This window comes from Dysidea avara, chromosome 15 (genome assembly GCF_963678975.1).
Source record: "Dysidea avara chromosome 15, odDysAvar1.4, whole genome shotgun sequence".
NCBI lineage: Eukaryota > Metazoa > Porifera > Demospongiae > Dictyoceratida > Dysideidae > Dysidea > Dysidea avara.
The window spans coordinates 9,024,488-9,049,341 of NC_089286.1; the positions used below are offsets into that span (position 1 = coordinate 9,024,488).

The 24,854-nt window shown below is 39.9% G+C and overlaps 5 protein-coding genes and 1 non-coding gene across 8 annotated transcripts; 2 read left to right on the top strand and 4 right to left on the bottom strand.

The window, feature by feature from the left end:
- Positions 1-76: 76 nt before the first annotated feature.
- On the bottom strand, positions 77-1,246 carry LOC136245042 (renalase-like). The gene has a single exon (XM_066036559.1). The coding sequence runs from the start codon at positions 1,183-1,185 to the stop codon at positions 133-135; it is 1,053 nt and encodes a 350-aa protein (XP_065892631.1). The 5' UTR covers positions 1,186-1,246; the 3' UTR covers positions 77-132.
- LOC136245039 (uncharacterized) lies at positions 936-7,279 on the top strand. Its single transcript, XM_066036554.1, has 9 exons — positions 936-1,352; positions 1,408-1,522; positions 1,932-2,041; positions 2,338-2,441; positions 2,500-2,572; positions 2,803-2,868; positions 3,251-3,742; positions 3,793-3,845; positions 3,903-7,279. Exons 1-9 carry the CDS (start codon positions 1,316-1,318, stop codon positions 7,095-7,097), a joined length of 4,245 nt encoding a protein of 1,414 aa, XP_065892626.1. The 5' UTR covers positions 936-1,315; the 3' UTR covers positions 7,098-7,279.
- LOC136245040 (sedoheptulokinase-like) lies at positions 7,103-11,034 on the bottom strand. The gene is made up of 4 exons (XM_066036555.1): positions 10,374-11,034; positions 9,650-9,825; positions 8,015-8,454; positions 7,103-7,452 (listed from the first exon to the last, which is right to left on the bottom strand). The coding sequence occupies exons 1-4, from the start codon at positions 10,973-10,975 to the stop codon at positions 7,285-7,287; spliced, it is 1,386 nt and encodes a 461-aa protein (XP_065892627.1). The 5' UTR covers positions 10,976-11,034; the 3' UTR covers positions 7,103-7,284.
- LOC136245041 (mevalonate kinase-like) lies at positions 10,714-20,254 on the top strand. 3 transcript variants are annotated; one of them, XM_066036557.1, is made up of 10 exons: positions 10,714-11,014; positions 11,075-11,177; positions 11,743-11,881; positions 12,416-12,602; positions 16,418-16,737; positions 17,069-17,114; positions 17,355-17,445; positions 17,496-17,633; positions 19,199-19,352; positions 20,066-20,254. In XM_066036557.1, exons 2-10 carry the CDS (start codon positions 11,103-11,105, stop codon positions 20,176-20,178), a joined length of 1,263 nt encoding a protein of 420 aa, XP_065892629.1. In that variant the 5' UTR covers positions 10,714-11,014; positions 11,075-11,102; the 3' UTR covers positions 20,179-20,254. The 3 variants fall into 3 exon arrangements, with proteins under 3 accessions (XP_065892629.1, XP_065892628.1, XP_065892630.1); XM_066036556.1 differs by lacking the exon at positions 10,714-11,014 and having other exon boundaries at positions 11,026-11,177; XM_066036558.1 differs by lacking the exon at positions 10,714-11,014 and having other exon boundaries at positions 11,063-11,151.
- Trnav-aac (transfer RNA valine (anticodon AAC)) lies at positions 14,137-14,209 on the bottom strand. Its single transcript has one exon. It is a non-coding gene; the product is annotated as a tRNA-Val (tRNA).
- Positions 20,255-20,761: 507 nt separating the features above from the next.
- Positions 20,762-21,457, bottom strand: LOC136245257 (ryncolin-1-like). Its single transcript, XM_066036746.1, has 2 exons — positions 21,100-21,457; positions 20,762-20,781 (listed from the first exon to the last, which is right to left on the bottom strand). The coding sequence occupies exons 1-2, from the start codon at positions 21,455-21,457 to the stop codon at positions 20,762-20,764; spliced, it is 378 nt and encodes a 125-aa protein (XP_065892818.1).
- Positions 21,458-24,854: the final 3,397 nt, after the last annotated feature.

The following is a 24,854-nucleotide window of genomic DNA, read 5'->3' on the forward strand; positions in this document are numbered from 1 at the left end:
AGATACATGCATGCATGCAGCAAACTTCCTGTAGCAATGCAAACAGAACATGCTTTTTATAGCACCTTGTCTCTGCTGAACTCATTACACTATTTCCACTTCAATACACTAGTACTATCAATAACAATAATATTATGTTTTTGTGGTTTCTTTAGTCAGTTTTTCTTCAATCATTCTGGCAGTAGCTTCTGCTGCTTTGAAACTCCCCTCCAAGTTAGAATATGTGAATGCGTCTCCAGTTAAAACAACCATGGGATTCTGGTGAACAATCGAGTATCCATTACTACTGCACACCTGTCGACGCACTTGTGAGTACCTCCAGCGTACGCAATAGCTGTCAACAGGTGGCGGTAGACCGGGTACTAGCATGAGAAGACGAGACTGTACTGTTTTGATAATTTCTTGCTTGTCATCTTCTAAATGATGCATTCCAAAAGGAACTGCTGTATGAATCATTAACACTGGTGCCAATGTTTCCACTACACCTCTCTTCCTTGCCTCATAAGAAACATACCTTATGACATCATCTTGAAAGTACTTGGAACTCCACGTAAAAGGCAAATGGGTACTCTGCTTGTAAGCGAATGCCACTGCATAGCGTGAAGAGTACTCTGCATCACTGAATACCTTCTCATGTGCCTTCAAGTATGTACGAAGATCTCCCTGTAAAGCACTGACCTGTGGTAACGGTATGGTCAATACAACACCATCAAATATTTCTGATCCGTCATCCGTTGAACACTTTACGCCCTCCTTACAAACATCGAGAGATACCAGCTTTGTATTAACGGATATCTGGGCCTTCGAGTTGTTAATGAAATGTTTCACGATTGTGTTAATCCCACCAGGCGCGACAAAATTCCTCTGCAGTTCGCTACTGCTCACTTCATTTTCTATGCTACCATTAAACGGTACTAAAATGTTAGAATACAAGAGTTCTTGTAGTGATTCATTAAAAATAGATGACCCTGTAGATGGTTTATTAGAATTCCAGGGTACAGTTATGTATTGAGCGCCCATGTCTGCCAGTGCGTCACCTTCAAAACGGTGTGTGCTCATCCTCCCGCCAACTCCTCTGGCCTTCTCCCAAATAGACAACGCCACTCTCGATGCAACATTGCTCTTGCTGAGAAGGTGAACAATTACGCTACCAGTAGCACCTCCGCCAACCACAAGTAACTTCATTTAAGAGGTGGTTGTCTTTTGAGGTTACGCGTCACGTGATATCAAGGTAATCAAAGCAACGCCTTTTAAAAAAGAAGCAAGTTTGTTTTAGCAATAAACGCGCTGATTCAGCAGGGAACTCGGCGTCGATATGGAAGATGAAGATCTCTCTCGTGAGGCTATTGAGGGTATGTAGTTTTTATCAAATTGTGTACTGATTATGTACCCTTCAATACACGACAGGTTTTCACTCCAAAGGCACCAGCGTATGGACAGGTGACTTGGTAAACAAGGGCAGTTTTCTAACGCAGGTGAAACTGATAACATTCTTCGATGGATCTGAGATGCCGTTCGAAATGTGAGTCGCAGTAGCTACAACAACTTAGTGAATTGATGTAATCAAATATACCATTTAGCCTAAAGTGTAGTGAAACAAATAACCTCTTTATCTTTGACCAAGAACTTTCCATCTCTTACTTGATATTGAGATTTATGTGTATGGAACCTTGAGAAACAAAAACTTTTGTCCTTGTGGGTGCTTCTGCCCAGTCCTCAATTTGTTAGAAGGTTTCACTTTAGAAGGTGATATGTGTCAACTTGGAACTAAGAAGTTTCCCTCTCAGTTACTGTGCAAATAAGCTGTCAACAAGGCTAAAGCAACACATCACCTATGCAACAGTAAAATGTGTTAACCCCTGAACCACATGATGGCTCATTTAGTAACAAAATGTTAGTAATTGTTGATAGTGCCACATTTTATTTTGTAGTGATGGGTCTCTGAACATCAAGACACGCATGCCATTTACTAAAGCAAGGAAGCTACTACCGAAGCCAATGTTTGATCCTGCCTATCCCATGATATCCTGCGTAGAACCATGTAAGTATCCTTTGTAAAAAGCTTTGAATGTAGACCCTTTGATAAACCAGAACAGTTGTCATAAGTGTATATTTAGTTTACTCTGTGTTAATAACATGGGCTATCCATGTGTGGGGGGGTATTAATGATTTTTAAATTTATCTTGGAAAATGATTTTTAGTTTACTGCGCCCACAACATTTTTTCATAATTTGTTGAATGATTTTTATACTGTACGTGTCTTGTACTTTATAAGCATTCCATATATTGCTAGCTGGCTAATTCAAAATGTTAGTTGGTTGGGTTTTGTTTATTTAGTACGATACAAGAACCTTGCTTATCTCTACACGGAGGTGAGGCCATTTAATGACCTCGGCAATAATGGTTTCAAGACAGCTGAATTTCTGCTAGCTCAAGAATGGGTAATATTAACAGTATACATTGTACGTTTGTATTTCAAATTGTACTTTCTTTATGTAGGTGGCTGTTATACAAACAAGCAAGGAAACTAAGATGTACATTTTCCCTACGTGTTCATTGTCACATGAACTTGGTAGGTCTAGAAACACTGTTTATGTACAAATTTGAGGGACCTAATTTTTACTGATTTCATGGTTGCTTGACTCCCACGAAATTTTCATCCTGAAAATAATGGCTATACAATAGGTAGGCAAATAAAACTACTAAAACTTGTTAATTCACAAAATATACGTTCCCAAAAATTTGTACATATATGGTATACAATATAATGAGCATGTTGAATGGCTAGTGTTATTTGTGTAGGAATAACTCATAAAAACCATCCACAAATGTTGCACGGACTTTTTGTGAAGTTTCTAGTGAACAAAGGTACGTGATTCAGAATAATTTGCACACTACAAATATGTGTTTTGTCCCTAATTAGTTAATTATACAATGGAGAATTAGTTATCCAAACTATTATGGTTGTACCTGAAATGTTCATAAAAACCCAATACATATTCTGACCCTAAACACCGCCCCTAGTTTTGTACTCACCAATTATGTGATAATCTTGGTATACATTGTAAAGCAATAATTAAATAAAAGAAACACACAGTGCTTGTTCAGTTGTTCTAATAGAACACACACCTGTTAACAAAATACTCTAATTGAATAGTTATTTTAGCATTTGGATAATCGGAATTTCAGCTGATTGATATTCAGGCAATCTACTCTTCAATATATTGTAATTGTACATTTCTGTATTTAGATGCTCGGACATCTCAAGGCATACCAGTTGACCGTCTCTACAAAGCTGGTCTTGCTAAACCTGACCGAGAGATAAGTAGGGACAAAGTTACCGTTTACCAGCCAGCTACAGCAAAACAGACCAACAATGACAAAGAGATCATCCATGCTCTGCACAATGGTGCTGTAAAGACTGAGCCAACATTTGATGCTACCACTAGTGATAAAATTATTGAAGCAGCTGTTAACAAGGTAGCGGACAGTTTTTCCTCAGCAAATCACCTTGAAGCAAAGCCCGCAACAAGTACTGAAGGAGATGCTTCTAAAGAACAGTTATCCAAAGAGCTTGAGGTGAAACCTGGACAAAAGCGGAAGCTTAGTGATTCAACAGGTGCCAGTCCAGCTAAAAGGACACGTGCATCAATTCACAGTAGTCTCCAACAACTTTTGGCAGGAAAGAATAGTGGAAACTCATCAACTAACAGCCAGTCATATCCTGCAGATGTTGTAGCAGGTTAGTAATTTAGCCAGAAAGCAGTGATTAAATATAGTGTGTGTCTATAGACATTAACACTGATGATATTACAATAGCTGATGAAGTGTTTCAACCAGCTGAGGTGAGCCGTTACAGGTAGTAGTGGTGCTGTTGGTTAGTTTATGGTGTTCTCTCACAGCAATGTGTGATGACCACCAGTACAAGGGAGTTGCACAGTATTATCAAGCCACTAGTGAAGGAAATTTATGAAAGTAGCTCACCTGTAAAGAGTCAGTCACCTGTCACCAGTGAAGTAAAGTCGCTAGTTGAGAAACTTTCAGATACAGAACCTGCAGCGACAACTGATGACGCAGCTGTGTCACCTGGTGGTATAGGGCAGCCAGGGTTCAATGTACCTAAGGTGGTCTATGATGGGCCACGCAAGAGGCCCAAGTCTATTCTGAAAGGTGGCAGTAGAAGTGAAATTGACAGTGAAGTGGCCACACCTCCACCACTAGATGACTATTCTCCAACAATGACCAGGGAGCCAAGGATTCCAAGAAAGATTGGATTAGCGGAATACAAGAAGCGGCACAAAGACAGAAAAGATAGTGAAGATACTGTGGACGATAGCCAGTCTACATCAATAGCAGTTTCTACTACTAACAAAGGTACAACAGAAAGTGAGGAAATTGCATTGACAATTGATTTACCAACAAAAGCATTAACAGCAGTGACTACAACTGCTGCTGCTGCTGCTGCTGATGTAAAGGAATCAAAATCAGATGATGTGGCATCCTCTTCAGATGGTACAGTCACATCAAAAGCAAATGTTTCTGTATCATTTAAAGAGGAAAGCAAACCAGAATCATCATCACCATCTAAGTCTGATCTACAAGTGGTGACGTACAGCAAGAGCCAATCTACCATGAAGAGTCCAATTAAGATTCCTCCACATCCCATGTCAGTGCTGACAGGTCCGACCACAAGTGGTCCCTTCTTGTCACACAAGTACACTACCACTAACTTGACCACTGATCTACAGCAATTGTCAGCACAGTTCTATGGTGGATCTCAGTATGGCTATCCCTCTGAATGGCCAAGCTATCCGAATGTATTTAATAGTCTGCTGCCAACACCACCAAGGCCGTACTTATTACATCCTGCTAATGCACCACACCTACCACCATCATCCATTTTAATGGGACCTCCTATTTATGACCCTATGCCTACTGCAACTATCTCAAACGTTGAAAGTGAAATGGCACAGGTTGAGGATTTGAGAGAAAGGTTCACCAAGACTTTGCAGAACGAACTGAAGCGTGTTATTCCTTCTACAGAAAGTAGCCGTGATTCATCTCCACAGCCAAGGCGTTGCAGGTCTTTGAGTAGAAGCCCTTCACCAAGTCTGAGAAAGTCACGCCGTGGGAGATCTCCACATCGGTCCAGGAAGTCATCATCCCGTTCTCAAAGCTTAGACTCTTGTCGTGGTTCTGATCGTGAACAGACACGATCAAGATCAAAGTCTCCTAGATCACACAGGTCATACAGATCACGCCATCGTCATAGATCCTCCTCTCGAGAATCTAGTACAGAGTTTAGAAGACACTTTAGAAGTAACAAAAGAAGTAGCAGGGGAGAAAAGCGCAGGGAACGCCATACTCAGAAACATGACACACACACTTCTACCAATGTAAAGAGTATGGGTACACAAACAGTTGACGAAATAAACATTGAACAAACAAAACTTGTGTATGAAAAAGAAGTTCAAACTGACATGTTACTATTTGTTCACAGCAAAGCATCACAGACATATCCTATTCCTGAGAACAGCAGAGAGGCACAGACAGACAACTCCATGTGTTCTGCTTTCTTCAACAACTTTGCTCAGTATCTGGAGACATACCCAAGTGACGTGTTCCATTTTAATGACATACTTTCCAGTTCTATCAAATACCTGGATCAAGAAATAACCAGGTTGTTCCATCCTGATGGTACAAAGCAGGAATCACTTACCTTATACCCAAAACAGTTGAGGCGAGTATTAGAATGTGATTACATGAGGAAGCTTAAAAGAACAAAACTGCCTTCAATTATGGCAAAAGAGAGACAAGCTAGTAGCATGTATTCAGCACCAGACAATGTTGATAGGCCTGGTACACCATTGATGGATGACAACCAACCAGTAGTGTGTCTTCCTACCACTACACCAGTAGATGATGCGTATGATAGTAGTGGACTAAGTAACAGTGACATTTTGAGTGACTCAGAAGGAAGTGATGACAATGTTCCAAACATTAACCAGCTGTTGTCTCAGTACAACAATGGTACAACAGTAACAGCTGAAGGATCTGCTCAGTCAACTGAAGTCGATAATAATGTACGTAATAATACATCTGGTATTGATACAATGAACAATAGTGAAAAACACATACCTGAATTTAGTAGTGTATCTAGTAATGAACCGTTTACCCATGAGGAGGAGGTAGGTATGCCTATTAAGAAAGAGAATGGTGAAACTGAAATGAGTTTTGTGCCGGCTAATTCAAAGTTATATCAGTCACCATCAGAGTCACCAACTAAAGCATTCACAGGTATACACACTGATCACAATTACACTAGTAGTAATTCAGCTAAGGGACAGCCACATACTGCTATGCATGATAGCAAATGTCCTGAGGATTCTACACATCTTACAGTTGTGCGACCTGAGGAAAGAAAGAAACCACCTATTACTGACAGCAATTCAGTTACCAAAAAAAGACCTGCACTTGATGGAATACCACTGAATGATAATTATTGGAGCACTCTAGAATCAAAGAACTCTCCTCACAAGTCAGCAGGATCACCAAGCTCAGATGAGACTCCTTCGGTAGATGATATGGAGGTTGCAATGTACAATGGGGAAAAGCCACCAGTAGACACAAAAACTGACAAGGAGAAAGGAAGCACTTTAGAATTACTGACAACATCAGATTATGGAACACAAAGCCCCATGCATCAAACTATTGTAGAGTCTGATCATGATATAATTGACATGGACATCAGCTCTAATAGCTCTCTCCCTAGCTCTTCAATTGAGAGTACACCAGACAGAGACACAGGTGCTGAAGTGACAGACACATCCAAAAAAAATACGTCAGAAAAAGACAAGGAAAAGAAAAGCAGTGGTAAACCAAACTCTAGTAACCCTAGCTATGCAAACAAGGGCAGTGGGAAGCACAATCCTTACAGTGGTCGCACACACTATCAAGCTGGTCCATGCAAGTACCGGTCACCACTGCGTCATCCCCAGCCACAAATGATGTACCCTTATGCCCAGCCACACATGTACCAGTGGCATAATTGGAACAGTAGAAGAGGGGGATACTGGGGTGGACCTCCAAGGTATTAAATATATCAATAAAACTTGTTTATTTATTTATTTACATACAAAGAATTTCTATGTAATTTATTATACTCCATGTCTTACAATTATTGGTACTACTAAACATTCTTATTATGTCAAACACAACTGTGATAGTACATATGGGTGTATCTTAATTTTTTCAACTATCAATACTCTATTAGAACATACAGTGTTAATTCTGAGATTTGGCATGTTCAGATTTGGCAGCCAAGGCAGCACCGAACGCTGCACTGATGCCACTGGTTCTTAGTTGTAGTTTCAGTTCAAATACTTCTCTGATGTATCTCTGTAACAGCTCATTACGCAGCAATGCTGAACCACACCCCACAATACAGTCCACCTACAACACAAACATCCCATAATACAAACAATACACAATGAAGTGGCAGGGAGACTGGGAGCACTAATACATTAATGTATTGTTCACTTCTGGTAAAAACTATAACATTACTAACTCGAGACCCCAGTTACCACACTGTATATAGGAGCTGGCAACAGGTCTCATTATATTGTAAGCACATGCCTGACAGCAAGTATATCACATGTACTGACTAATTAAACCTCTTACTGATGACATCATCAATTGTGTATGACCACAACAATAAACAAGGTGTCAGATTAATGAGGTCATGAAGTTCCTATTTAAGTGGCTACTATAATGAGGTGGTCATATTAACAAGGTTGATCATGAGGCTTCTCAATGATGGGATAACTTAACAATAAAGTCACCAAATGGCTTCCCAACTAACACATGATTTCATCATTACATGCTACACATTATTCCAGGCAGAGGCCAATATCAGTAGAAGCACAGTGTTGGATGTCAAACAATACAATAACCACATAAAAGCATGCCTTGATTTTACACTGCTACTGAGTTCTCCCTACAAATACACACATACTTTGCAAGCATGGAAGATATCAGCAGGCATCATTTTCTTGATGTTGACGATGATGCCCTTACAGAGAGCATGTGTTATGTCCCCCAAGCTGCCATTGTTGGTATGAATGTTGGACGCTGACCCACGTCCACTGGGAAAGTGTCTTTCACCCCAAAACAGTGGATCTAAGCAGAGAGAGCTCTCATGAATCTTAGCAGCACTCTCAAACAAATGTTGATATATGCTGTCCTTATTTGGAGTGGGTACACCCAACTCACTACACCATCCTTCTAACTGGTCGACAAACTGGGCCACAGCATTTCCTCCAGTCAGTGAAGCAGCAACAATTAAATTCTTCCCACCAAAATACGGTACTTGTAACAAGGAAGGATGGTCCTTGATGGATATGCTGCCTTCAGTAGCTACAACTGCTAGTTGACTTGATGTTCCAATGTTGAGCACTAAAAAGAAAAGACAACATGAAATGCTATTCATGCATGCAGCAGAAATCAAACGTGTATGCCTTGGCAAGGATAACAACTCTCATACAAATCTCTTGTACCAACACACAGCATCAGTGACATAATACCATTTAATTCTCCAAATGGACTGTTGGAGTTGACTAGAACAATAGTTCAGCGTTCTTTTATTAGGGTTAACCTCCTGTGGCAGGACTATAACCCGCAGGAGGCTGTATAATTCCAGAAGATGTGGGCACCCAAAGTCCCACCTGGAGCTTCACCCACTGTGTGAGACATAGACAGTTAGCATTTCCTCTCCCAGTTAATACCAGGTACCCATTAATGTTACAGCTGGCGGACTGCTTTTTCAGTTGACACCAAGTCATCAGGTCCCTTAGACCAAAGCAATGTGAGTAAAATTCCTTGCTCAAAGAAACAACAACAGCATCTGGACATAACTAGGCATCAAACCTGGAGCATTTCAATTTACAGGAGAGTGCTCTAACTACTTGACTATGCCATATACACACGTATGCATACACACCAAACACAAGCAAAGCCTCAGCAGTTGTGTGAAACACTCCTATTGCTGCCTAGTACTGGGATACCTGTGCACCACTTGGGTACTAGAGTCAGCATTTGCAATTCCTCCTAAAGTCCCATCAAAATGGAGTACAGCAGTAAAAGGTATTACCTTGCTTCCAACATCAAAGTAATATTATTACTTATAACTATATAATTGCCTGTATTTGAAGAAGCACTTATACTGTAAAAATAAATAAAAATATAACCACACCAAAATAAATTTTAGAAAAGCACTGTGGTGTTACACCAATCTAGTAGGGTAGTAACAGTAATCAACAGAAGGACTGTGTCATGTCAGAGGTCACAGAATTTTAAAGTTACACAATGACCCCAACACTGCTATGTAATGTGAGACGTGGACAGTTTATCGTTTGCTTCCCGGTTGACACCTAAAAATACAACTAAGTAAAGTTTCTTAGTCAAGGAAACAAAAATAACACCAACTGGGCATCACTAAACACCAAACTTGTAGTTACCAGGGTAGGGTTCTAACACAATGTGCACTTGTATGTAACAACAAACACACACACAACACACAACAAACACACACACACACACAACAAACACACAACACAACAACAAACACACTACACCACACCACACCACACACCAGCATCATGAGGTCCAGGCAAAACTGCTAGAGTTGAACACTGCAAGTCTCCCATTGCGGCCAACACAGCAGTTCCTTTGGGAACATGATACCATGACTGAGCAAGATGACCAACCGTTGTTCCAGCCTCAACTACCTTTGGGAGATACTCAACAGGGAAACCTTCCTTCTTCAACCTAGTAGTAATACAATAAAGAGCATCAAGGATTGCATCTGTTAAATCTCCAGTGTCAACAAAGTCTAGACAACATAATTCACAATGTTCACATTCATATCACTTAGAATAGACTTCAAATCTGTATAATGAAACATGTCTAATCAGACCACTGTGTAATAAGGTCACCTGTCTAAAGTGGCCACTGTAACAATCCCCATATGTGCACAAAAAATGTAGCCACCTGCTCAGGTAATTTTATCTGAATAGACAAGTTTCCTGTACAGTTCAACAAATTTTATTGTTACAATTAAAGTACATGAACAGGTTTTGTGTGGGACAAATCTAAAAATTTAATTTCAGGCATTCTGTGCATAGTATGACTTCATCAATTTAAGGAGCTGGACATACTGTTAGTCAGCACAGACTCATCAACCTGAACAAAGGTGATCTTATCAATGAGGTCACAAAGAACACTTTGGCTATGCTTGGGACCTCCACTAATGAGATGGCTATAATACAGAGGTAGCTATGGACGTTTCACTGTTACTACCCATGCAACTCACTAACAATTCCAGTTCCCATTGTTTAGCTTGAAGATCAAAATATCCCCAACTGTTAGCATTATGAGTGGACATGTGTGGCCTACCAGCACCACACAGTACGCAAACCAGTAAGTCCATGATGGTACCTGATGTGTCAAACTGGTTTAACAGGTCCAACTTGTTTCTATGTAACCACGCCAGTGATGCACAACCATAGCCAGTGGAGATTTTCGTTGGTTGTGTTGTACAAGGGAGAGATCTAAGGAACTCTTCTGTACACCTTCCATCTTGCCAGGTGATCAGATTGCTTGTTGCTTCTTTAATATGATCTGTAGACACCGGAGTTATCCGGTCACTTTGCCATAAAACGCAGCCATGCATTTGCCCACACACGGCGACACAACTCACGCGAGTCAACAATTGTTCAGGCAGCTGGTTCATACACGACTCTATGCAGGAGAAAATCTGTTCCACTGATTGTTCATCGCCACTGGAATCTTCCGTCTTCACCGTGGCATTTGAAGGGCTAGAAAACTCGCTCAGTACATCTTCGCTACTTCGTCGAACAATGCAAGTCTTTACAGAACTAGTTCCAATATCAATCCCCAATACCAGGTCTTCGTTCATTGCAAGGAAGTATTGGAATTTACTTCACGAACATTGAAGGTGCGCTTAAAATAGAAATAGATAATTAGAATTCGATTGTGGTGCTTATATTTCCTGCAATTCATCTAGGTTACTCGGCGTAGCTAGTATGGAGTTGACAGTAGTGTTTTCAGCTCCTGGCAAGGTGATCCTACACGGTGAGCATGCTGTAGTATACGGGAAGGTGAGTATAAATGCAGGTATTTTAGCTGTGACCTTTTTTTTTGTGGGATATTTAAGATACTGAATTACGCTGTTGTTTTATTCCAGATCATACTGCTGTGAGTAGTAGTAAGGTCTACAGGCTACAGTAGTATGCTAGCTAGAAAATTTTCTGGTTCTTCTAACCACTTATATGTTTCACCTGCAGCTGTATATTGTAGTTGTACATCAATATTGTTTGTTGTAAATGATAAGAGTGTTAATGCAGGGGCTAGTATTCTGGCACCACCTGCCCCTTTGCAAAAAGTAAGGGTGAATTACAGATACAAAATCATTTCTAACGTTCAAATTCGACAGTAGCCAATTGTATTAATGCATGCCAATGATGTTCACATGCAAACTGCCTTGGTAATGCAATACTTTAGTTCAAATTGACGGGCAATCATCTGACGTAACCAGCACTGTCTAATTGAAATGATTTAGTATCTGTATTTCACCAGACACTTTCGTGAAGGGGCAGGCGGTGCCAAGTAGCTGCTAATGGGTTAAAGCATATTTTTACGATGTCACTGTAATTATGTTTCCAGGCTGCTATGGCTACCAGTCTTGATGTGAGGACATATGTAATGATGGGTAGATCACATGATGCAGACATCATCTCATTAGAACTGGTGGATCTGGAGTTTCAATTCTCCTGGAGTAGAAATGACTTGGCTCCTTTCCTTGGTAAATAATTTGTTGTTAGATTGTGTGACATTTTGTGACAGAGTCTCAATGTGCAATACTACATACCAAACTTCAAGGGGGTATTCAATGTTCTCAAGCTAGTGTAACACAATGGTGTAAAGGTGGTCTCCTATTATGTATGTGTGTATGAATACTTTAAACATGTTGTATTTTATGCTCTCTACATTAGTGTTAGCTGACCATCATAAAGCATAAATATGTCCTTTAGGTACCAAAGGATAGTACTAAACCATACAAGTTTGTCTTTTATGTATGTACGTTCTAATCCCTGATAACTCATATAGTGTATAACCTCTCTGTGTGGATTAAAGACAACCTTCATAATAAGGACCAAGGCTTTGGTGTCATGCTCTGGTCTGGCTCCATATATTTCAAAGAAAACCTATTTTTGTAGCAAAAAGTTGGGACAAATTTTTTTTGGTCTTATAGAGGTTCCACTCTATTGTGTAGAGCACACACAAGTACATATAGACATTTGTTAGTCACCTCACACAGTGGATATTGTATTCACAGAGGCCTACAGACCATTATTCAGTGCTGGAGGACCTGCAGCTGCTGACAAAGATGTGCAGGAGAAGATGAGTGAGGATATTGTGAGGATGGCTGGTGTTGAAGTGGGAACTGTACTGGGGGACTTGAAGGTGCTGGCTGCTCGATCATTTCTCCATCTGCTACTGGCTATATGTGGAGATTACCTGAAGTATGTTTGTGTGTACGTGCATGCGTGTACGTGCATGTGTGTGCATGTACTATAGGTGTATGCATGTAGGTGTGTGTGTGCGTACATGCATGTGTGTGTGTGTGTGTGTGTGTGTGTGTGTGGCTAGAGCATTGGCTTGCTAATCGAAAGTTTCCAGGTTGCCCAATTTGGTGTTGTTGTTGTTTCCTTGAGCAAGAAACTTGACCCACATTTCTCCAATCTACCGAGCTATATAATGGGGACCTTGTGGCCTGGTGTCATTGTGGAACTTCAGGTTCTGTGTGAGACCGACAGTCCTCCTGTTGGTTACCAGTCCTAGCCTGCCCCAAGACTCAAGTGTCTGAGTAGTGCAGAGTCATCCTAGTGGGGTTCGCTGGGTGGCAATAGTTGTGTTTTGCATGGCTACTGGAGGAGGCTTCAGAGGTTTTGTGTAGTGTATGTGTGTTGTACGTGTGTGTGCACGTCTATACTACTTTATGTTGTATGTATGTATGTATGTATGCCCCCTCTGGCAGGGAAGAGCGGCTTTGTCCGACTGTTTAGAGATAATAAACAATCAATCAATCAATCTGTACCATATAAGTAGTAGCCTATGTCTGTGTATCTGTAAATAGATCAATAGTATTCCATACTATACAAGGAATATTAGGGTAGTTTGATGAGGGATTACAGAAATAACAAGTAGTGAAACAAGGGAGGTTGCCTATACCTGCAGATATACTAGTGGCCATATAATCCCTAAATCAGTTATTCCCTAATCGAACTTAAAGCTCATAGTTGTGCTCTTTTGTAACATACTTATGACTGGTGAACCCTTGCATTTCGCATCAAAAGAAAGAACAGCAGTAGACATTAATTTTGCATATTACCCTATGTGAAATGAAGAAGCCATATGTTTAGCCCGTTACACAGCATTTCAAATGAAGAACAGTACAAGAAATGTCTCTGCAATCAATCCAGTCACTATGGAAAATATGGTTGATAACTGTGACAAAGCCACAAGGAAGCCATAACACTATTTCAAATTGAAACTGTTGCCTTCAGACAAGCATACACCTGTAGCTCACAAGTCACAACGGATAAGGTTATGGGTTTAAGTTTTCATTGTTACATGTCGCTTCAGGCCAACGGGTGCCTTTTGGCATACACAGTATGTACAATGCATGGATCATGGACTGTAACTTTGTCCTCCTTTGTGTCCCATTGACAGCACAAGGTAAGTTAATCAATCAGCTGAAAATTCCACTAAATAAAAGTTTCTTAAAAGTTTTTGCGGTTGGTAACTTGTACTGCTAGGACACTGTGAGGATATTGTGAGGCTGTTTCTGGTCAATATTTAATTGGAATGTACAAGCTTTCTACCGTACTGTATAATATCTTATATCAAGAGTCCATTATAGAAAAGAACTCTTGATTATATGTAGTAAGTTTAAAATATTGTTTGCCCGAGTACTATTTTTAAGCCAGTGAGGGTAGTGGTGTTGTGTCTAGACAACTTCATAACAACAACAAACAAAAAAACACACAAAACAATTGTTCGTACCTGGAATTGAACCAGGGACCTTGAGTGTGTTAGACTCACATGATAGCCACTACACTACAGGAACTATGCTGCATGATGAGCTATTGTTTGTAGTCTTAACTAAGTAAGTATTGAAGTGGCAAAACAGTTATAAGCACATGTGTTGTTTATACTCCACTTTGTATTGTGTGATACAGTGTATCGCCTTATCATACATAACATGCAAGAAATTTTGACTGACAAAAAATGGCCTAATGTATTTCGCGGACTGGACTCACGCACAGAGCTTTTAAACAATAATCCAGGCATTATCCATATCTTGCAACACTGGAGACACCACTATCGAGCTACAACTGCTGATACTGCTCTTCCTTACAAGTAAACAAACTAGCGGTGCACTAATTAATTAAAATACACTTACGTTACACGAGCACTAGCAGTGATAAAGCGTGGTAGAGGCTATTGTTGTAACTTAGATGTTTTTCCTTTATTGCTTTAGCACTAGTGCTAGGGTTGTAGAGATGAGCCAGTAATAATTCTTAGCAGGGTAGCTATAGGTGGCAACGCCCAGCGAGATGATGGGGCTATGCAAATAAACTGACTCATCACTACAGTCCTAACACTAGTGCTAAGTACTGAAGCAACAAAGGAAAAGCATCTAAGCTACAACAATAGCCTCTATCACACTTTATCACTGCTAGTACTCGTGTATCGTAAGTGTATTCTAATAAATTAGTGCACGCGCTAGTTTGTTAACTTGTAAGGAAGAGCAGTATCAGCAGTTGTAACTCGATAGTGGTGTCTCCAGGGTTGTAAGAGATGGATAATGCCTGGATTATTGTTTAAAAGTTGTTTCCAGCTCAGTGCGTGAGTCCAGTCCGCGAAATACATTAGGCCACAAAAAAATTGACAAAAACGTAGCAAACCACAAAGCAGTATAGAATTTATCCACTTTTTCATGGCCTAATGTATTTTGCGGACTGGACTCACGCACTGAGCTGGAAACAGTTTTTTAAACAAAAATAATCCAGACATTATTCATCTCTTGCAACACTGGAGACACCACTGTAGAGCTACAACTGCTAATACTACTCTTCCTTACAAGTCAACAAACTAGCGCATGCACTAATTAATTAGAATACACTTACGATGCACGATTACTAGCAGTGATAAAACGTGATAGAGGCCATTGTTGTAGCTTAGATGTTTTTTCTTTGTTACTCCAGTACTTAGGACTAGTGTTAGGGCTGTAGTGATGAGCCAGTTTATTTGCATAGCCCCATCACCTCGCTGGGCAGTGCCACCTATAGCTACCCTGCTAAGAATTGTAACTGACTCATCTCTACAACCCTAGCGCTAGTGCCAAAACAATAAAGGAAAACATCTATGCTACAACAATAACCTCTATCACGCTTTATCACTGCCAGTACTCATGTATCGTAAGTGTATTCTAGCAGCTGTGGAGAAGGTGGGGTCAGATTTCATTCCTTTAGTTGTGGAAACATTTGGAGTTTGGACACCTTTTGCTCTAAAATCTTTACAGAATATAGCTGACCGTACCACTCCTCGCAGCGGTGTCCCTCGGAAAGTTGCTAGAAAGAACTTGTTACAGCAACTGTCTGTGCAACTGTGGTCCAACAATGCTAAGATGATCTTGAGGTACTGGGCCCTTCAGGGCTCGGATGATGATGACAATCCCCTTTTCCCCTAGTAATAGTTTTCCCCCTAGTAATAGTTTTCCCCCTGTAGCTAGCTGTAGTTTATGTAGTTTATGTAGTTGTAATAGTTGTTTGTAATTGTAATAAGTTATATCTACTGCATTAATTAGTGCATGCGCTAGTTTGTAGACTTGTAAGGAAGAGCAGTATCAGTAGTTGTAGCTCGATAGTGGGGTCTCCAGTGTTGCAAGAGATGGATAATGTCTGGATTATTGTTTAAAAACTTTCCAGCTCAGTGCGTGAGTCCAGTGCGTGAGTCCAGTCCGCGAAATACATTAGGCCCTTTTTCATTCATCAAACCATGATAGATAGGTGTTTTATCTATCACTTCATGATTTTCGTCAACTTTTCTTCCATCAAATTTTCTGTCATGGTGCAAAAGTTTATTGTCATTCATTCAATATTCTATGGTGTCCCCATGACTAACATCAAAATGGTACAATTTAAATGATAAAGGGCAGACTAAAATAAATTTAATAAAAATACTTGTGGTTCATTTGACCTTATATAGCTTCACCCTTAGGTGTACTTGTGTATGCACATGTTGACATGCTGCATGTCTATTGTTGCCCCAGGACATGTGGTGGGTTGCAGTTTGTGATGACATCACAGCTCCCAATGGGGGCGGGACTTGGCTCCTCTGCAGCCTTTGCAGTGACATTTGCTGGAGCAATGCTGTCAGCTACTGGCAAACTGAACTCTACTATCAAACCAACAAATAAGCATGAAATCCCTGAACGCCTAAGGGCAAGAATAACAGGGAGTTCACAAGATTGTCCATCATTTTGTGATTGGACAAGCAGTGATCTTGATCTGATAAACAAGTGGGCGTTTACTGTTGAAGAGATTATCCATGGTACTCCGTCTGGTATTGATAACTCCATCAGTTGCTATGGTGAGTGACATACAAAAAAGACCACTTGCATATGTAAGATTTACCAGTCTGAGCTTTTCTTTAGGAACCTACACTGGTACGTAAGAGAGGTTTCAGGCATTTAACTGCTAAAATTTGCCTCGTCATAAGTTTGTGACGTAATAATAGCACATGTGTTGTGCAGCTAAACACAGTTACCAGTGTCGTTCACAAGAAGTATGGGCATTGTAGGGCTCTAGAAAAACTGTGCATTAGACTACGCATGACTAAAAATGACTTTGTGAAGTGTGATCCACTGATATACAATTAATCATCGTCTACATTGATGTGTTTTCGCTGTGTCTTCCTGCAGGTGGGACCATCATGTTGAGATCAAGTAAGATGGAGCACCTTGACAGGTGAGAGATGTGTTACACTAGACCACAATGGACACAGTATTGTATTACTTTTTCATACATCTCCGTATTGATGTCAACCCAACCCCTCTCTCCCCTAACATAATTAGGGGCATCAATCATTGGAATTTAGTTACCTACAAACCAATAACTGCTACTATAGCTCCCATACTATTACTCTAATAAAACACACATACTGCTATAGGTCATATCTCTGTATACCATACTAATTCACACCTGTAGCATGGCCAAGCTGGACATCTTACTGATCAATACTGGGGTACCTCGCAGCTCAAAGAAGTTGATCACTGCTGTACGGACCAAACATGACAAGGTTGCCACAGCAGTTATCTTAATGTTCTGTGTCATGTTTGTATCCTACAGTATCCTGAGGTAATGAACCATATCCTAGATGCAGTGGAGGGGATCACACTACACTGTAGGGACCAGCTACATCAGTTACTACCACTACAGCAATCTAATAGTAGTGATGGTATAGGGGAAATCTATGATCAGTTGGAGGTGTGTATGTGTGTGTGTGTATGGGTGCATGCAGCTATCTGTTAATTTGGATATGGGACACGGGACACCTACACAAGGCCACAAACTATAACTGACCTGGAAAGTTGACACTATCTGCGGATACCACTGTAATGAGGCATTGGAGTCCCTTACGCCCATTCAAGACATCATGTTGAAGTTAATTTTGGTCTCCTTATTTGTGTAAGCATATATGTACACCACCTGAACAGGTGTCCACATTTCAGGGTGTACAATATGTACATGTCCTGTTTCATAGGGATTCCACTCTACCCAAGTTTCCAGTACAAAGTTAACAATTAGGATGCCACTTATGTGTATTGTAAGTGTATGTCCTAGCACAGACCCCACTGTTTGACTGCATCGTATATTACATGCAAAGAATTCACTAGAATCGCATTAATACATTTGATAGCTTCCAAATTAATTTCGAACATAAAATATGCGTAACTGCTAGCGTCAGCCTTCTGTACACCGGGTTATTTTTATACATGAAATGGAACCTTTGCACTACAATAGCATATAAACAGCACTAAAGAGTACTTTTGATACAAAGCGATGGACAGCAGAACTTGACGATGGAGTTTTTAATGATACAAACATCCATTTAAAGATCTTTTAATTTACTTTATAGAATTTTGCGTGGGCGAGATCAAAGGAAAGGGTGTACTTTAAATGTCATAAAGTATACTCTCAGCCGGCCAACTGCTTCATCTACCACAAAGAATGCTTTATTGCACCGCAAAGAGTGCTTTATTCGTTTAATAAAGCACTCTTTGTGGGCAATAAAGCACAGTTGCCCACGTGCCTTAGTGTAGGCTAATAGTCTACGGGGCTCGCGCCAGTACAACTAATCACCCAAGCCGGTGAAGGCTGATAGCCTCGCCACGCTGAGTGATCAATCACCCCAGCCAATACGAGTTCTAGCACTGGATTGCTTTTATAGACATACCTAAATGCTTAGATGATGGGTGGGAGAAGGTAACGTTGCTGTTACGTTTGTTAATGTTAATGGAGAAGTCCTGGAGGTATCACGGAAATACTTCACTATGTGACTCACAATAGAATCAATTGTTGGTTGTGAGCAAAACCTGCCAAAAGACGCAATGAACGTCTACCATGCCAAACTATGGTGAACTATGCGTGAGGTACTTTGTTAAACTAGTCTGTGTGCATTCAGGCTGCTGATAGTTCATGCAACGCGTGTTAATTACAAGTCCTAGTGTATGGTGAAGCTACATGACTAGAAAGTTCCATAAATCATTTAAAGCATAGCCGCGAGTGCTATATGAAAAATAAAGTACGAGGTGTGCGGCCGAGATGCTAATAAAGCACAAGGTGAAGCCGATTGCTTTATTAGCATCGAGGCCAAGCGCCGAGTACTTTATCCATAGACCAATAGATACAAGTTTATTGTAGTTTATACAAAGGCATGCATTAAAGCCTAAATATAGGCTGAAGGTAAAGCTTGAGTACAAGGTAATGAGTTGGTTTAGTAGTTATATGTGTACAATGTGTCTACCCAACTCAACATGTTTTATTCACAGGACATGGTATCCATGAACCAGCAACTACTAGACTTGATGGGAGTGGGGCATGAGTCACTCACCCGTGTCTGTCACATCTGCCGATCACATGAGCTCAGCTGTAAACTCACCGGTGCAGGAGGAGGTGGATGTGCATTTGCTGTCATCAGACCAGGTGAAGTGTGTGTGTGTGTAAGTGTGTGCGCGTGTATGTGCATGGGTGTGTGTGTGTGCGTGCATACGTGTGTGTGTGTGGTGAGGAGGGGGAAGGATATACTGCTGCATGCCATCACTGACTTATAACTAAGCCTTTTATTTATAAATCACTTTCCCACTAAGGACCTGCAAGAAGCAAACAACAGATGGTTCTTGCTTGTATCATTGTTATGATACACCCATACGTACTATCACAGAAGTCTAAATGTTTTGCTGTGAACAAGGTATGGCGAACAACTTTGATCTATATAGGCAAGTTCCTTAGAAAATACTAGATCAAGATACTTTAATAGAGCGCTCAGTCTAATAACTCTAATGGAACAGTCAGCTACTATCTATCTTTTTGTAATTTCAGTGCATTCCAAAATTTAAAAGGGAGAACAGAGTTTTGCATGCATAGCTGATAGCTTTGCTTACTTTACATATCCATCAGTGTGTCTGCCTCTGTGTTTTCATCAACAATTGGCTTTTCAGGGTTGACAATGAAACCCTTTAATTTGTAAAGTCTGTTCGCTCTTTCATAGCAGTGTCATTTTGGCAAGCCACAAGTTCCATCATCTGTAGTAGGTCTTGTTATTGGGGCACAAGTTTATTGTAAGATTTGTAGTGAATTAGTAGCTTATTTAAGAGGAGATACCAATTTATTGTAGTGGTTATACTACTCCTGTGTAGGTTATTCTCAGCAGAAGTTGACTGGTTTAATGGCTGAACTAGAACAAGCTGGCTACAAGTGTTGGCAGACCAGTATAGGAACATCTGGCGTCACCCAACATTGTACTACATGACTTGTGTGTATCTATTTCATTTGTTTTCATTGAATTACAGGTTAATTTAATTTATTATTTTTATTTGCACACTTAATATATATCATTTTCTATTTCTCAATTGGAAAACAAATGAAATAATGATTGGTTTATTGGAGCCATCTGTGGAGCTTAGCTGCCTGTGACAGGCCGATCCAACACATGTATTAGTTTCCTGAACATATATTAGATGCTCGTATGTAGTAGATCTAGTATGTAGTGTCCTACACTGGAGCCTGTTAATGTGAGCACCTGTGTATATACGTTTACATAATCCAGACACTTAGTCAAGGTCTCAAAGCACCCAATAGTACATAAACTGGCCTGGGAAATCAGGTCACCACTTTAACAGATGCATTCATCTATAGTATGGTAGTGTAACCTGTTTAATTTCTAACTTGGCCATCTTGGGACCAACTAATGGTCAACAAAGTGGTGTATACTTGAGCAATGTATTACAGGGATTTAGTTTAGGTTATTTCAAAGTAGAGCTCAATAAAATAGTGGTGGTCACTGATTGTAGAGGTGACTGAACAGTGTAAATGCAACTTTGCTTATGCACAACCTAGAGTTTGGGCTGTTCCGCTGTGGAAGTAAGATAAAAAAAGAGCTGTTACAGTAAGTGTGATGTAGCCACTATGTACAGGTTTCTGACATGAATAATTACCAATACCACTGGGACTACTTAAAGGATTTTAATAATTGTATCCCAGATATGGAACTTTTTTCCAGCAAAATAATCAGATATGGAACTTTTTTCCAGCAAAATAATCATCTTACAGAGAACTTTAAGGCAATATAGCAGAAAACAGTCAACTACTCTAATACAGCAGTCGCATTTCATTTCTATGAAGCTAGGACTCTGCCATTTGGAACCCAAATAAACAAACCCTTGTGGCCCACCATAGTTATAGTTGAGGTTGATATGGAAGTAATTTCTGTACCACCATCCTTCTGGAGAGTTACTGCCATGTCCATTACGTGCACAAGTTCCATAATTCAATCTGTCAACTGTACTGAATGGTTGTCCATTTATTGGGTGTGGAGCAAATGGGTCAGTTGGAGTAACACCAACAAATCCTGATACACTTAATCGATATTGATCATATACAGACCCAACACTGAATTGTTTATACTGCATGTAAGTCTTAGTTCCATTAGTGAAGGTAAGATCAATGTGTAGTTGCCATGTTCCAGTGTTTGTCAAGCAGTGCATTGGACGAAGACCAACAAAATTCTTGATTGAGATTACCAAATCCATTTTCATAATCATCCCACTTTTTATGGAAGTCAGTAGAGTATCTCTGAATTCTTCTTTGAATAACTAACCATCCTCCTCCCCCTGAAGTAGCATCACAGTATCCGTAAGCCCAACGTTTACAGTCTCCACAAAAATGAGATGTTGTAAACACCAGATCTGCTATATTGCATTTGTGCTAATCTTAAATGGTTCACTTCCTCCGCTAATGTCATAGTATACTAATATCTGTATGTAGTGTCAGCCATCAGTTTTACAAATCATATGGCCTAGCTATACCTAGTAGGACACAATACCATATATATTTCCTATATATACATGAACTTGAAAGAACTGTGCCAATCTTTACCTATGCAAGCAGAGGCAGAACCAGGGAATTACGAACAAGTATGATAGACCTCCCTCTTAATTTTATCCTACAAATAGAGCCACTATTTCTATAATATAAGCCACAAAGTATTTTAAGGTCATGCATAAGCTACTCGTGAAATCAAATGAAGATTCCCCATATCAATAAAAGTTCCGTTTCATACTAAGTTACTTTGAAGGTAATAATTATTATATTTGTGGTGCTTATTGCGCCAACTATGTTTTGGTGCAAAGAAACATGTGCCAGCTAGAGCAAATGAAGATATGATGAAAGCTTGATACTTGTGCTATAACAATATCTGTTGAAAGAAGATTAGCAGTACTTTTATATGATTTCACTGAGCAAAGTTGTCTATAAAGTTAACACTGATCATGAATGGTAGAAAATAGTGTTACATCTTTCAGTATACTCATAACCTCAATACCATCACACTACTGACTTCACTTTTACAATACCTTCAATTTCCGTACTTTTGCCCTTCAAATAGAACGGCTTTAAAACTCGTATGGAGGCTCAACATACCATACCTTGAGATTTATAAAATATATATTCCATGCATACATAATACATCATAATCCTGATTAAAGTGCTTAATAATTTATCTTAAGTAATACCTCCAGGTGTTTGTCTGTCCTGTTTTTCAAGCTACAATACAATCTCATTTCATTAACTACATGCACTACTTGGCCGCTTTAATTTGAAGCCCTAGTGTTAGGAGAAAGTCTCTGTTGTGTCTGCTTGAAGCCCTGTACATCTAAGGTTCAATGAATTTTAGTAACTGTCTGAATTATGACAGCTGCTAAATATTAGATAACATCTTGAAACCTGATGCATCAAAGGTATTCAAACCAATTTTGGTCAAGCTGTGAAAATTAAATTAATTATGTTGTTTATCCGCATGCTTAGCCATTTTTATGAATAAAGAGTAAAGTAATGTTTCTGATATAGTTTGGTACTCAAGACAAGGTCAACATAATTGATGAGTGTAGTGAATGCATGGTCCCATCCTCTGGTACAGGCTTTAAAGCAGTTACATAAACCTATACAAATGCACTATAAAGTCAACAAAAGTTGCAATATACAAGGAAGACAGCAAGGATGTAGCCAGGGGCATATGCATGGGGTCCTGGGGTTCTAAAAAACCCTCTTCTAAATTTGAACTTGTAGGCTTGGAGCAAAACACCAATCTATCAAAGTTTGGATGCACAAACTAAGGTACAGACAAAGACAAGAACAGTCACGTAGTTATAACAAGAAACGTATACTGATTCCTCAGGAGAGAACAAGAGTACACATGTAACCACAATGAAAAAGTGTTCAGATACTCTAATAGAACATTCAATAATTAAAGTATCAGTACAGTGAAATCTTGCCACCTATGGGAACCATGATAAGTGGCCCTATTACTCAGATGGCCCTATTACCGAAAACCTCATTAATGTGGCAATAAAACAAAGTGGAGGTTTTCAACTAACCTATTATAAGGCTTTCGACAAACCAGCCACTGCCTTGTTGTTGTAACAACAATATTACAATTGATCACTGTGTAGAGTTTATCACAGAAAAAGGTAGGAATATACACTGTACCAATTATTCCAGTATTACTTGAGACATAATGGTTGGAAAAGTATACTGCCAGAATAATGGGTATAGCTTTTATATTAGTAGTAAAAATTAATATGCACTTAAGAGCAGCACCTTTGCACTGATACCTTCATTGCCTGCTCATTTGGCCTCTTTACTGAGGGAACACTGTATAATATCCCTTTCATATGGTCACTTAACCAGGTTGAACTCACATTCAACCCGGGTTAACGCTTCCATATGATCACCTTATACCCTTTTCATATGGCCCACTTTTGAAGCCATAAACTGAGTTCAACCCTACAGCTTTTTGTAGGGTTGAACTTGGTTAATGACTTCAAGGTTCAATCCTGGTTAAGGTGGTCATATGAATGCATTAAGTGGCTTGAAGCAACAGCCGTTAGTCTTTGTGTCACCAATGCTTGGAAGGACTTACTTTGTTATTGCTTTTGAGCCATGTATGCAAGCATGGCCTATAGACATTTTGAATCACAAAAAGTACTATAGCTGCTAACAGTCTGTCACTATCAAATTCACTACCTTTAGTTGGCACAATCAGTGCTTTTGATACAGGGAAGAATTTGCAAGTTTCTGTGACAGGCACATTCTACGACATTCTAAACTGAGTATCAATTATGGTTTCTTTAATGTTGTGTAGTGTGTGTGTGTGTGTGTGTGTGTGTGTGTGTGTGTGTGTGTGTGTGTGTGTGTGTGTGTGTGTGTGTGTGTGTGTGTTAGGCTTTGCTTTGTTAGTGCATGTAGTGTAAAGTTGATAGGAATGCATTTAAGTACATGAATATTTTTAATGATGTGGACAATCTATAGCCACAGTGTACCCACTGCTTTCATTGACCACTAGCTATATGGCTGTGCACATAGCTATGATCATTTTAGGGATGAGGTCATTGCTCTAAAAATATACTTTCATGTTCGTATATATACCAACCGCATGCTGCACACATGCACAGACAGACGTGTGCATCCGAAATTCTAGTTCCAGAAACCATGCACCAAAATTGCAGACCACCTGGTAATATCCATTGACTTCTATTTCCTGATGATACAGATTGTCAGGGTTGCCCAGAGTTATTAGGGGGCCCAGGGCAATGAGTTAAAGAGGGGCCCAGGGGCAAGGAAGGGTTCTACTCTGAATCACAACTTCAGCCTAACTGTAAGTTGAAGACCAATAAAAAAGGTCATTACATACTGACAACGACAATAGATTCCCATCACCAATCATATCTCCTTACTTATAACTTGCTACACTGCTCCTCTGAAGAATACTGTGACTGCTCTATTAGAGTATCTAGATCCTGACTGCTCTATTAGAGTATATCGATCTTTTAAACAGGTATTCAAGGGGCTCTTGATGGGGCCCCTTTCAGGCTGTGGCCCGGGGCAGAATGCCCCAGTCCCCCCCCCCCCCCCCCCGCTCCCCTGTGAGCG

Excerpts from the sequence above, each read along its gene's own strand:
- LOC136245042 (XM_066036559.1), bottom strand. The coding sequence starts at position 1,185 with ATGAAGTTACTTGTGGTTGGCGGAGGTGCTACTGGTAGCGTAATTGTT.
- LOC136245039 (XM_066036554.1), top strand. The coding sequence starts at position 1,316 with ATGGAAGATGAAGATCTCTCTCGTGAGGCTATTGAGG. Across the intron at positions 2,042-2,337 it reads GATATCCTGCGTAGAACCAT|TACGATACAAGAACCTTGCT; the intron begins GTAAGTATCCTT and ends TTGTTTATTTAG. Across the intron at positions 3,743-3,792 it reads TCCTGCAGATGTTGTAGCAG|ACATTAACACTGATGATATT; the intron begins GTTAGTAATTTA and ends GTGTGTCTATAG.
- LOC136245040 (XM_066036555.1), bottom strand. The coding sequence starts at position 10,975 with ATGAACGAAGACCTGGTATTGGGGATTGATATTGGAACTAGTTCTGTA. Across the intron at positions 9,826-10,373 it reads AAACAATGGGAACTGGAATT|GTTGAAGAAGGAAGGTTTCC; the intron begins GTTAGTGAGTTG and ends TATTACTACTAG. Across the intron at positions 8,455-9,649 it reads GCCTGGACCTCATGATGCTG|TGCTCAACATTGGAACATCA; the intron begins GTGTGTGGTGTG and ends TTTTCTTTTTAG.
- LOC136245041 (XM_066036557.1), top strand. The coding sequence starts at position 11,103 with ATGGAGTTGACAGTAGTGTTTTCAGCTCCTGGCAAGGTGATCCTACAC. Across the intron at positions 11,882-12,415 it reads TGACTTGGCTCCTTTCCTTG|AGGCCTACAGACCATTATTC; the intron begins GTAAATAATTTG and ends TTGTATTCACAG. Across the intron at positions 17,446-17,495 it reads TACGGACCAAACATGACAAG|TATCCTGAGGTAATGAACCA; the intron begins GTTGCCACAGCA and ends TGTATCCTACAG.
- LOC136245257 (XM_066036746.1), bottom strand. The coding sequence starts at position 21,457 with ATGGATTTGGTAATCTCAATCAAGAATTTTGTTGGTCTTCGTCCAATG. Across the intron at positions 20,782-21,099 it reads CAACCTCAACTATAACTATG|CGGAACAGCCCAAACTCTAG; the intron begins GTGGGCCACAAG and ends TTACTTCCACAG.